At 39.3% G+C, this 12,171-nt stretch overlaps 2 protein-coding genes across 4 annotated transcripts; one reads left to right on the top strand and one right to left on the bottom strand.

The window, feature by feature from the left end:
* Nucleotides 1-231: 231 nt before the first annotated feature.
* stx5a (syntaxin 5A) lies at nt 232-7,886 on the top strand. 3 transcript variants are annotated; one of them, XM_023407373.2, is made up of 12 exons: nt 232-353; nt 845-1,088; nt 2,656-2,726; nt 3,121-3,176; nt 3,283-3,353; nt 3,484-3,600; nt 3,867-3,923; nt 4,052-4,133; nt 5,400-5,486; nt 5,637-5,740; nt 5,845-5,966; nt 6,462-7,886. In XM_023407373.2, exons 2-12 carry the CDS (start codon nt 1,026-1,028, stop codon nt 6,619-6,621), a joined length of 990 nt encoding a protein of 329 aa, XP_023263141.1. In that variant the 5' UTR covers nt 232-353; nt 845-1,025; the 3' UTR covers nt 6,622-7,886. The 3 variants fall into 3 exon arrangements, with proteins under 3 accessions (XP_023263141.1, XP_023263143.1, XP_023263142.1); XM_023407374.2 differs by having other exon boundaries at nt 248-353; nt 871-1,088; XM_023407375.2 differs by lacking the exon at nt 5,400-5,486.
* Nucleotides 7,887-9,376: 1,490 nt separating this feature from the next.
* LOC111655792 (protein RD3) lies at nt 9,377-11,566 on the bottom strand. The gene is made up of 3 exons (XM_023407308.2): nt 11,365-11,566; nt 10,546-10,853; nt 9,377-9,750 (listed from the first exon to the last, which is right to left on the bottom strand). The coding sequence occupies exons 1-3, from the start codon at nt 11,368-11,370 to the stop codon at nt 9,378-9,380; spliced, it is 687 nt and encodes a 228-aa protein (XP_023263076.1). The 5' UTR covers nt 11,371-11,566; the 3' UTR covers nt 9,377.
* Nucleotides 11,567-12,171: the final 605 nt, after the last annotated feature.

The following is a 12,171-nucleotide window of genomic DNA, read 5'->3' as shown; positions in this document are numbered from 1 at the left end:
GGTTTTGATTGAGTTTTTTTCATCTTTGCTGCGCTTTACTTTGAAACTACTTCACTGCATTATTTCCTAAAGCATTCTCACTCCACTTTTAGTGGCTAAACGTTTTGCACAGTACTGTAAATCCCAGGCTTTACTTTGGCATCCTAAATAGTGAATAACTAAGTGTGAACTGGGGACAGGGGGACCCCTGGTGGTGATGTATTGCAACCGCAGGGATTTTCCACATCGGTAAAGTAGACGTGGCAGTGACGTCAATGCCGGAAATGACCCGGATCGGAACTTTAACTCCTGGGTTGATTAGTTTTTACCAGAAACATCGGGAGCTCTCGAAATATGATCTAATATCGATTCAAGTAAGTTGGAACTAATCGATTTTTGTCTTTTAAATAAATTGAATCCACACAGGGTTGTTTTAGGTCGAATTTGACCGAAGTAAAGCAGGACAGACCGTACGGAAAGGCAGGTTAGCATTCTGGAGCTAACGTTAGCCTGTGGCTAGCCGGTAAGGCCACAGTCAGCTGTGTCGTGATGGGCGGCCTTCGCACACTGAGCTGGTTAACAATTTGGATAATCATTCTTACCTAATAATGTGTATAATTAGCTCGCCTATGGCTTTTTGTGAGTCGTGGCTGTTGTTTGTCATTTGTCGTCTGGTTATTATAGTTTAACTTAGCCCCTGTCTTGTTGTCGGTGTGAGCGAACAGAGCAGTGAGCTAACGATACCAGCTGGGTTTTTAACTCACAACTCAGCCAACCTGATCAAATTGTGTGCTTTATCAAGTAAAGTTGAAGCTGTCAGCATGTGATAGCCTAAACGTTTTATTTCGACACGTCCCTTTTCCAGACATGTTTGTACATATGTCCATGAAGGATACCCCGCCTTGGATGTGAGTCCGTCCGCACACCGGGACTCTTCATATTTATCCATCACACGGGGCACAGCAGGAGGACCCGGCACTCCCAGGTGGTTTCTGGTCTATAGTGGGTACAGCTGGTGCGGCTGGTGACCCTTTCCCGGCGGCAGGATGACGTGCCGTGACAGAACCCTCGAGTTTCAGTCAGCCTGCAAGTCTCTCCAGGGCAGACAGGTATGTTGGGACAGTACACCTGATCACATCACAATGATAAAGGGATCATTTCATGTAAAATTAATGATTTAGTCTTAATTTCTCAGCATTTACATTCTACAGTAAATTGATGTGTTTTCACTTTAGCTTTTTGTGACGTTGATGAATTTTGGTTTGGTTACTTTTGGTTTTGGTTCCTTTTTAGTCCCCTTTCCAAAGTCTTTGATTTCTCCAGTGTTCACCAATGACATTTAAAACCTTTTTTTGTACCGCATGGAATTCTATTTATGTCATACTGATTTAAGAATGACATAAGGTTATTTATTAACTTCATGAAGTTATTGATATTTATACAACTTTTAAGATATATATATATAGCTTAAAAGTTGTATTTAATGATTACACTAAATTACACCAGCCCCTCCTGGGCCAGAGCCTCTGTATGAGTTTAATATTTGAAGCTTTAGTGATGTCTCTAACTTGTAAATCACTTTGGATAAAAGCATCTGCCAAATAAATGTAAACGTATTTCTTGCTTTAAAGTCACAAGGTTCAGTTAAAAGACAACAGAGACAAGTAGAAGTATCCCAAACAAACACAAAACAACAACCAGAGATGCAGAATGACCACAGAGATCACATGTTTGCTAAAATCAACACTTTCTTTTATGAGCTTCCTAGTTCTCCTAAAAAAGGTTGCTATAGGCACTCCTTAAAAGGCTCCTATAAAAGGTTATGTCTTACGTTACTGTCAACAGAAAGGAAGAAAAATATCCAAGGGTTTGTAAATAAAATGTAAGACTTTTTATACCTTCTGGGACTTTTTTCAGACTTTTGTTTTAGGCAATTTTAGGTCAAGTTACACACAAATTCGTGTTATTGTTGTCTTTATCAGCTGTGTTGAGTCCTCCGTTTTACTGTAAATCCCCAATTGGCACAAAATGTCATTCCCAGTCTCAAGAATAATGGTAGATCGAAGTCAGTCAGCAGTGTGAATATATTGGCCGGTATTAGTTATCATAGAGATATTGATATTAGTACCGTATATATGACAGATAGATATGTTGGAGGCAATTTAGAAACACACACACCACAGAGCACTAACAAGTCAATTTTTCAACTGCAAAATGTCCTCGGTACATATCTTGGTCTCAGTTCTTTAAAAGACAAATTTGAAGGATTCTCATCAAAAAGGCTTGTTGAGTTATATGTTAAAATGGCAGTATTGTCAATGTATTGTAATCAGATTTTTCTTTCAAACCCTTAAACCCTGTTGAATCAGTCTCAATCTAGTATCACATTATATTTACAAGTTGGCAGTGCACATAGGGCACCATGACAAATGTTTACTTAGTTTGACCAACAACCCAAAAGCCTGTTGCATAAATTGTGCACTAATAATAAAGTTTTAAAAGAAAGCATATAACAGGAAATATGTGGAATTTTTACTTAAGAACTGACTACAATGTTTAGTAGTCCAAAGTCAATGTTGAGGAAACCTGTTGTCATATTTCCACAGTTGCTCCTCAGCCCCTTATTTTTGATTTCCCTTCCCATCTCATACTCTGTACTTTTTACCCCTCTGGCAGAATGGAGTCCAGCCCAGTAAACCAGCTCTCAGCGCTCTCAGGCAGCGCAGTGACTTTACAGTTATGGCCAAGTAAGTTCCTTATAGTCGGTTTTCTCGTATGTTTTAACAGCTCATGGATATTTGCAGAATGCACTTGGTCTTTTATGTTGATTTTTGGGTGTTGCATTGTTTGTATTCACACATTATTATCCTCCTCATCCTTACTGCATATGAAATACAACTTTATTTTGCTTGTAAGGGATACATGAAAATACTGCATTTGGATCACTGCGAGTGAAATGAGAAGATTGATGTAAATTTTTTGTGGAAACATTTGTCCAGGACATATAAAATATTCTGAGTAATGAGACACAGACACAGTATAAATTGATCTTATCAACTTATCCAACCCCTGGTAAGAATCAAAACCAACATATTTCCAAGAGTGACAAAGAATGCTAAATCTGTGTTTGTTTTCTTGTAGGAGAATTGGGAAAGACTTGAGCAATACATTTGCCAAACTGGAAAAGCTCACTATTTGTAAGTCATCCATTATTGTTTTATTAGCATCAATTAAAATGTTATGAGTTTGTGTGTGTTATGGTCTAAAGCTCTGACTCTACATGCTGTCATTTGGATGCTTTAGTGGCAAAAAGAAAATCTCTGTTTGATGACAAAGCAGTGGAGATTGAGGAGCTAACATACATCATTAAACAAGTGAGTTGAATGGTTAACATCCCATGAAATGTGGTTTTGCAAACATGTTATTTATGAATAGAGCAGCTATCTACAATCCTGTAAATATCAATTAAATTGTTTTCTACCTCTCCCGTGTTTGTGTTTTTAGGACATCAACAGTCTAAACAAACAGATAGCACAGCTGCAGGACTTGGTGAGGTCCCGTGGAGCTCCGGGTGGCAGGCATATCCAAACCCACTCAAACACTATCGTGGTGTCATTACAGGTATATTCAATAAGGTCTAATTCATATTATATTCTATATTTGCACTAGAACAATTAAAACGTGAAGTTTGTTATTGTAAAATAAAGTGTATGGTTTTAAAGATAAAAATTGTTTTCCATTGAAGTAGTTTTATATCATAAGAAATACAAAACCATCAGAAAATGTTTGTGAAAAAATATTGTTCACACTGGTGTCCTGTAACAAATGTACCCAGCTGAATTAAACAGCACTTTGTTTAACTTTGCTGCATCTTTTGTTGTCTACAGTCCAAACTGGCTTCAATGTCGAATGACTTCAAATCAGTCCTAGAAGTCAGAACAGAGGTGAGGTACACTTTACATTTGGTAAACTTCATCATTCAAAGTCAGAAAATATTAAAAACTAAAGTTGTTGACACAGGTTTTGTCTCACTCATGTTCACCCCCTGTGTCATTTGTCTGTTTTCCTACAGAACCTGAAGCAGCAGCGCAGCAGGAGAGAGCAGTTCTCCCAGCCTCCTGTCTCGTCTTCTCCTCTAATGGCCAACAACTTCAGTAAGTCTGTTCACATCTTAGCTTCATGCTTGTAGTCACTCACTGTGATTTTTTTTTTTTTTTACAAGGGTCTTGCATTAAAGTAATGGCAGCAACAGGTAAACAAAGCATGTTGTTGTAGATTCTTAAGGGAGTGTTCACTCTATACCGATGGGAAAAGTTTTGCCTCAGACTCATTTTGTGCTGATTAAAATCCTTCACAAGGTTTCAACTTTGTCAGTACCAATGAGCAGCTGTCTTACATTCAAATTATAAAATAAAAATCATTTCCTGCAGCACAGACGAGGGTTAAAGTGAATACTAAGTTTCTGTTGTTACATTCTGGTTTCATATCGACTGTAACCAGATATGTAGCATAAACTCTACCCTCATGAATTATGTCCTGGTTCATGTGCATTCCTCTAAAAATTTCAATAGTTCCCAATTGTAGAAATCAGTCTTTTCCCGCTCTTCATTTGTTCATCTAATTCATAAAATCTGAGCTGACAGTTTCAAGAAGTGTAATAGAGTGAACACACCTTTATTATGTCTTTGTTTTGGCTTTGTGGCAATATTCGACATGTCTGGCTCCTGCTCAGTTTATAATTTAGCTAAACAAATAGCCAAACAGGCTACTTATCAGAGACCCTCTATTAAACATGGGGAGCTCAGACGCTTCCTGTGCACGTATTCACACTGCCAGTAAAATGTTCATGAACAGCCTGTGGTATTTCAGTATTTTTGGCAATTTCAAGCGAAGTGCTCATTGTAAATACCTTAGAATTATAAACACATTCAAACACATAAACATATATTAGATGGAAATTCAGAATGTTTACAACATTTTGTTTTATTGAAATAATCTGGGTCTAATTAACTGTTGAGACTCACAGTAATGTCCAGTACATCTGACCTTTTGTGTATTGTGGTCCCATTATTACCAATGTGCTTGTCAACAATAAGGTACTTAAATAGAGATAAGATATTTGAAACCAAAACATGTTTCCTCATGACAAAGTAAAAACAAACAGTTATTATTACCATAATATAATGTTTTTCAGTGCACACATTCCTTTATATTTTCTTTTGTATTTTCTAATTTTAGGGTATTTACAATGGGCACATTGCTTGAAATGTATTCAGAAATGGCATGGGTTGAACAGAAACTTTGACTGCCAGTGTACTTCTCAAACAACAGCTGTTGTGATAGGGAACTGCTCTTAGTCCTTGTGAATGATTATTACTGTATTTGGTCCTCTATAATGCAAAAATTAAAAAATATTTTAGGGAGCCGCAAAAAAGGGGCCCAGGAGCCGCATGCAGCTCGCGAGCCGCGCAATGACTACCAGGGCTATACAACCTCAAATTTAAAAGGTATTTCCCTGGAACGTTTGACTCTCCCAGCAGGTATAACTAGCTACTGTATGTGCCCGCTGTTCTCACTGCTTTTCCCCTGTACCATTGAGGATTTCTGTCTAATCTTGTTGAACATGCGTTTGTGTTTTGCTTGTTGTCTCTCTTCAGAGAGCTCAGTCCTGATGCAGGATGAGTCCCGGAGTCTGGGGGATGTGGCCATCGATATGGACTCTCAGTCCAATCCCTTGCAACTCCAACTTATTGATGAGCAGGTAGACTAAGATGTTTGGTGAAAACTATCACCAAATATGTAAACTGTCCATTTATGTGCTCTAACATGGCCCTTTTTGTAATCCTACTGCCTGTGTCATTACAGGACTCATACATCCAGAGCCGTGCAGACACCATGCAGAACATTGAGAGCACCATTGTGGAACTGGGCTCTATATTCCAACAGCTGGCACACATGGTCAAGGAGCAAGAGGAGACGATCCAGAGGTAAGATGGAAACACATACTGTAAATAAAAGAGGCATATGGAGAGAAATAAATGCAACTAGTTTGTGATGACAATCTTGAACATGAAATTCTGTCCCTTCAATAAACTCTGGGAATAATGAATCAGGGCTGGGTGATATGGTTTAAATCATTATTACAATATCAATATGTATATTTTGGGATATAACTAACTATATGGGAAATATAGGCAAAATCACAGTCACTCATCTTATCAAATTACATCAGATTGTTCATATCAATAACTGTTTTTGTTTGTTTCTACAACTTGCTCCATGATAAGATCGTCAAGATTTTGACTAACAATTTTTTCATTTTGAATTAATCTGAGTTATATAAGTGATTACTTGACTTGTCTTTTAGTCTCTAAAATGTCAAAAATAACTGATTTGAGAGAAAACTGATGAGGTGTAATGTAATTTGCATCTGTTGTTAAAAGCCCAGTGTCACTGATCTGCCTGTCATGTCTCTCTTACAGGATCGATGCAAACGTGGAGGACACACAGCTTAACGTGGAGGCCGCCCACACAGAGATCCTCAAATACTTCCAGTCAGTCTCCTCCAACCGCTGGCTGATGATCAAGATCTTTCTCGTCCTCGTCATCTTCTTCATCGTCTTTGTCGTCTTCTTCGCCTAAAGAAATGAGGAGTGGCTGAAGGGAGGGGAAAAGCACATCGAATGAGGGGAAGCTGAAGCTAAAACTGAAGCTGGACTGAGACCACATGTCCGGACGTCTTATTTGAAGGACAGACTCCTCTATCAAAGTGACGGTTTGATGGAGGCTTGGGATCCACTCAGAAATAATACAGACTTGTCGGTTATTCCCAAGCCACAGACTCTCGATCTTAATTCAACAATTCAGTGAAGAAAGAAGATGCTGAACTCTGTCCAAATAAAAAGAATAAATTATCTAAAATCCCTACTTTGTATAGAGAGAGCAGAAAGCTGCTCTGTATTGTACTTTGACCAACTATTCATAAACATTTAATCAAAAATGGCTAATTTAATGGTTTGATTCTGCAAACTGTCTTTTTAATTTAGATTTTTTTTTCCTGTTTACTCCCTTTGCCACATCATCATAATTATTGTTATTTCAAAGCCAAACAACAGAACTGGAGTTTATCCTCAGATTATTTTGCTTCTTAGTTTACTTGCTTTTTATTGAAGAGAAAGCCTGTGTCTCAGTCATTAGCAATTATTCACTTGCCACCATTCAGTTATGATGTGAAGTATTTTTTTTTTTATCCATTTACATTCTGTTTTTCTTTCAAAGTCTATTTGCCAAATGGGTACTTTTATTGAACTGTGACACATTACAGAGACACTCGCTGTGGTCTAGCATTTCTGTCTCCTGAAGGCATGAAAAGGCATTAAGAGCCAGCTGAAGGGAGCTTTGCTACATAATTCAGGCATGAGCTGTACGAATGTTGATAAGTAGTGTAACAAAAATGTTTTAAATTAAACTGTGTGGTTAGCAGCCACGAGGCAGGTTGAATTGTTGAGAAAGTGCAAGCCTCACACATTGATTGCTGCAGCAAGACTTCAGCTTATGAGTCTCTGAACAGGATCCAGGTTCGACATCAGTGCTTATGAAGGGGTTACACTGGTTTGAAGGCCCACTGATGAAGTGACTCAATCAGCCAGATTCCCTGGAAGTGTCTGGTTGGATGTCACTGTTGTAGTTACTTTCCCTCTTTATCTAATGTACAGGATGTTATTTAAATGACCACAGCTTTTTAAGAAGAAAGAAAACATTCTTCCTATTTTTCCCCTACTGTTTTTTTTTTCTTTTTTTTTTCTTTTTAGCCAAAAGCCTTGACTTCAATGTACAAAGTGCAAATAGTGATAATGATGTATTGATAAGAAAGTGCATATTAATAAAATAATAATGGGGTGCTGGCAGTGATGGCTGAGATTTTCTTGGGATAAGAGGATTAGTCAGCAGTGATATTATTAGCCATGCTGGACTATGAGACTAACCAACAGAGAGGTGCTAAACAGTGCCGCGCTGCAGTTTCACACCACAAAGACATATGGTATTTATTTTTCCTTCCTTTCATGTATCAAAGTACTGGCCCCAGATAGCTGTACATATAAACATTTTGCCTTGTCAACCACAAAAAAAGTGAGAAAGGTCAATGCATCTCGTATAGACACTACTAGATATTAAAAGTTTACAGTTTAGTCTCAAATGTCAGACAGCTGGACTCATTTAAACCACAAAACACATATTTGTGAAAAAAGCAACGTTTTAATCACAGAAGTGACAAGAACATTGTATTTCATTGTACATTGTATTTCCCCAAATAAATTTTATATTCACAATAAAAAAAGATTACAGATGATTCTAGTTATTCCATGCTTGCAAGGATTTGCTTAATGGATACACTAGGAGAGCAGCCACTAACTGAGCTGAACTGTGGCTGCTGAATATCCAGACAAGTGGCCTGAGCTGAACTTCCTGTCATCTACTGACAGCTGTCCTGTTGGTTACACAATATGTTTTTAAAGGGACAGTTCATGAGATGTGTAATTGACTCATCAGGAACTGTTGTTCAGGGAGCATCATTCATTTGGTTTTAGAGATACCTGAAGCATGCGAAGGTTAGCCATTTTACTCAACACAGTACAGACTGAAATATCTGAAAAACTACTGGAGGGACGGCGGTGGAAGTTTGTCCAGACATCCTTGGTCCACAGACGATGAATCCTACGGACTTTTTCATCTAGTGCCACCATGAGGTTCACAGATTGTGTTTTTCAGTGAAATGTCTCCACAACATTTGGTTGTATTGTCATGATTAATTGTATTAACTTTGTTGAGCCTTTAACTTTTCATTTAGGACCATCATCAGGTCGAAATATGCCCAAATACCTGCAAAACTGATGGCATTCCCATCAGCCTCAGTTCTAAGTCGTGCTTAGCACTAATTAGCAAACATTAGCATGCTAATATGCTAAACTAATATGGTGAACATGGTAAACATTATACTTGCGAAACATAAGCATGTCAGCATTTTCACTGTTGCATGTTAGGATGATGCTAGCAGTGTCAAAGAGCAACTAGCATAGCTAAAGACTTCGACCCCTCAGCATAATAAAACAAAATGTTAACCTTTCTGCTTCAGACATCTTAAAACCAGAACAGTAGTGCTTTTGGGATGGACTGAAGACTTCAAGTTCATTAGCAAGTAGACAGGTTTCCTGAAGGGGAAAAAATCCTTTTAAATGAAAATCTTTCAAATCTATTCTGTCTCTTTTTTTCCCCTGAAACCTACCATCCCTCCATTCTTAACGTTTTCTGTTTTTCTTTCCTCCCCATATTTATGCTAGCCCTCTATAACCCCCCCTTTCCCTCCCTCCTTCCTCTCCCCTGACTTTCCCTCCTTTCTCTCACCCCTGGGCGCTTTGCTCCATGGGGGTAATCTCTGGCATGCTCTTGCTCCTTCCTTTCCTTGCCCTGGCCTTGATGGCTTCCTCTTCTCTTTCTCCATCATCTTCCTCGTCGGACCAATCTACCTGCTGCTGCAGATTCCCTCTGGAACCTCTCATGCTGCTGCCCTTGAAGAACTGCCCCGTGCGAAACTTTGAGCGGAAAGTAACGAAGGAGAGGCTCTTGCTGCGCTGCTGCTTCTCAATCACCGTGTCCTGGGTCTGAACATCTTCGTTTCCATTCTGCTCTTCCACACATTCGCGCAGTACAGAGCGAAACAGCCGAGGAACCTCATGAACCTCAGGCTCCATCTCAGACACCAGCCTTCTGAATCTACAGAAGGAGGAATAAGGAACAGTGAAGATGCAGACCAACCGATCTGGGTTAACAAGACAGGAACACAGTCTGAGGGCAGAGACAAACAGATGTAGTCATAAGAGGGGTGCCATCACAGTGCAGTGTTTTAAAGGCGTCCAGAATCTCTAGCTACGCCCTTGGTAGGATATGAAACCTGATTACACTAACGTGTACTGGAAGGTGGCTGAGACCAGATAGAACCAGTAAAAAAAATGAATAAATAAAAGTAAAATGAAACATAATTTAATGGGAAATTGTTTGCAGAAGTTAGAAGTCAACCATGAATTCAGTGACGACCCTTGACCCTTGCAAGGCTGCAACTAATAAATATTTTCATTATGGATTAATCAGCCAGTTACAACAAACAAGTTGTGAGCAGGATAGAACAGGTGTTTGAGCCGTATTTAGGCCTGTAACGTTTAAATGTCAGGCACGTAGTCTCCTAGAGAAAGAATTGGGTTATGAAATTATCAGCTTGCTCTCTGAGTTATAGTTAAGGATGTTACAGGGATTAGATTGAAACCCTGCAGCTCTCTTCCTGTATACCCATACCTGTATCTCATACTCTATTTCAACTTACCTGTCCTCTGTTTTAGTCTCTAACATTTTCTCTGTGGCTCTCCATCTTTTATATCTTTGCATTATCCTGCATCTCTCTGTTTCAGTCTGTTTTATACTCGCTCAATTGTAGTAACACTTATACCTCACTCTTCCTGCCAGTTTGTATCTAAAGTATGTCTGCCTCCCTGTCTTTCTTGTTGTCTTCCTCACCTGACGATCGCAGGGCCACACTGTGCAGGAGGGATCTTGGCACAGAGGTCCTGCAGCTCCAGCAGGTCGTTGGGTGTCAGCTCGTAGGGTTGGGGGGTTGGGGTGTTGGCCAGCCAGCTATAGTCAGCTGTGGAGGATGAGCTGCGCCGGCGGCGCCGGCCCTCTGTTGCCCTCTCTAAACGGATGCGTTCAGTGCGTTTCACCATGGCCCCTAGCTCCAACATCAGAGTATTGGTTACCAACTCCTCAGTGGTGCGCTGGCCAGGCACTTTAGGCTCAAGAGAGAAAACAGCGGACCAAGGAAACATCTAGGAAAGGTAGAAAGGATTGATGGAGAGTTAGTTCATAGTTTAAGGTAGAAAAAAAAAGAAATTTCCCTTATAACTGGATGTGGCATTCATGACAGCAAACTTAAAGCAAGTTCATATTAGAGGTTTTACTATTTTAGAATTATAATGGAGGACAAAGACAAAGTAAAAGGTCATAGAAACATTTGAGACCATAAAAACACATAAACAGTCGGTCTGTAGAAGCATTTTTGTACATTTTAGATGCACATAACTTAATCACAACTACTGCAAATGTGTAGAAAATGTAATATTTCATATTCTCAGACAGAAACCTCTGAAGTAACCTTCATGCCAGATCTATTTCATCAGTGTGAAGACTGTTAAAGTAAATGTGACTCATTATAGACTTAACAGTCCACATGTAAATGCAAACAGCTCATACCACTGGTCAATACAAGTTTTTATTCAGGAGATTATCACCTGTTATTGTCTTGCTCTAACCAGAACACACGTTTAATAATTGTCTTACCTTCATGAAACTGGATTTACAAAACTGAAGTGTATTCTTGTCTAACGTAAATCCACCTGTTGTCCAGTAAAGCCTCTTTTAGCAGCCAAATGAACACCAGGCCTCCATGGGCTTGTGGCATTCAAAAAGGATGAAGCTCCCCTGACTCCAGCTGGTGGTGCACAACTACCTGACTGCCTTGCTACCTTTGACGGTCCCTGGCAGACAGTGTGTGCACTTTTGTGAGGCTCATGTGGAGTGTGTGTGTGCGTTTGGGATTGAGAATAAATGTAATCCTGTATTAATAAAGAATGAGTGACGAGATGAGCTTACCTCATGACATGAGCATACACATGGGTGAGGAGTGTGTGTTTGTGTGTGTGACTGACAGAATTCATGTGAAGTATTTACATAATCGCATGCATGGCTTATTAAGCTATTTTCATTTAATCTTAACCACTTCTTTCTTTTGCATGTGTTTTCCAATTTCATCTCCTTTTTATGTGACTGTTAAAGCTGTAAAGAAGGTTTCAGCTTGAACACACAAGCAGGTTGGATTCTTCCTTGCTGAAAGGTACTTCAAACCACTTACACAGACAGATACTTAACTGCGCCATCATGAATTTTAACCAGTATACTTTCTGGTCAGGCTACTGCCATTATACCCAGCTCAGTCCTTGAAAATAACATACTAGAAGTCTGAGAAATGGTCTCCCAGTCAAACTGTTCTGGCCAAGTATTACAGTAAGATTGCATAACCACTTATGTAATCTCTCGTTCTCACACTTATAAACTCTCAAGTGTTAGCAGTGTTTCTCACTAGCATGC

Source organism: Seriola lalandi, unplaced genomic scaffold (genome assembly GCF_002814215.2).
Source record: "Seriola lalandi dorsalis isolate HSWRI2012SDOR001 ecotype SW California unplaced genomic scaffold, Sedor1 jcf7180002054333, whole genome shotgun sequence".
In the NCBI taxonomy this organism is placed as follows: Eukaryota; Metazoa; Chordata; class Actinopteri; order Carangiformes; family Carangidae; genus Seriola; species Seriola lalandi.
This window is presented reverse-complemented; position numbering and strand designations above follow the sequence as displayed.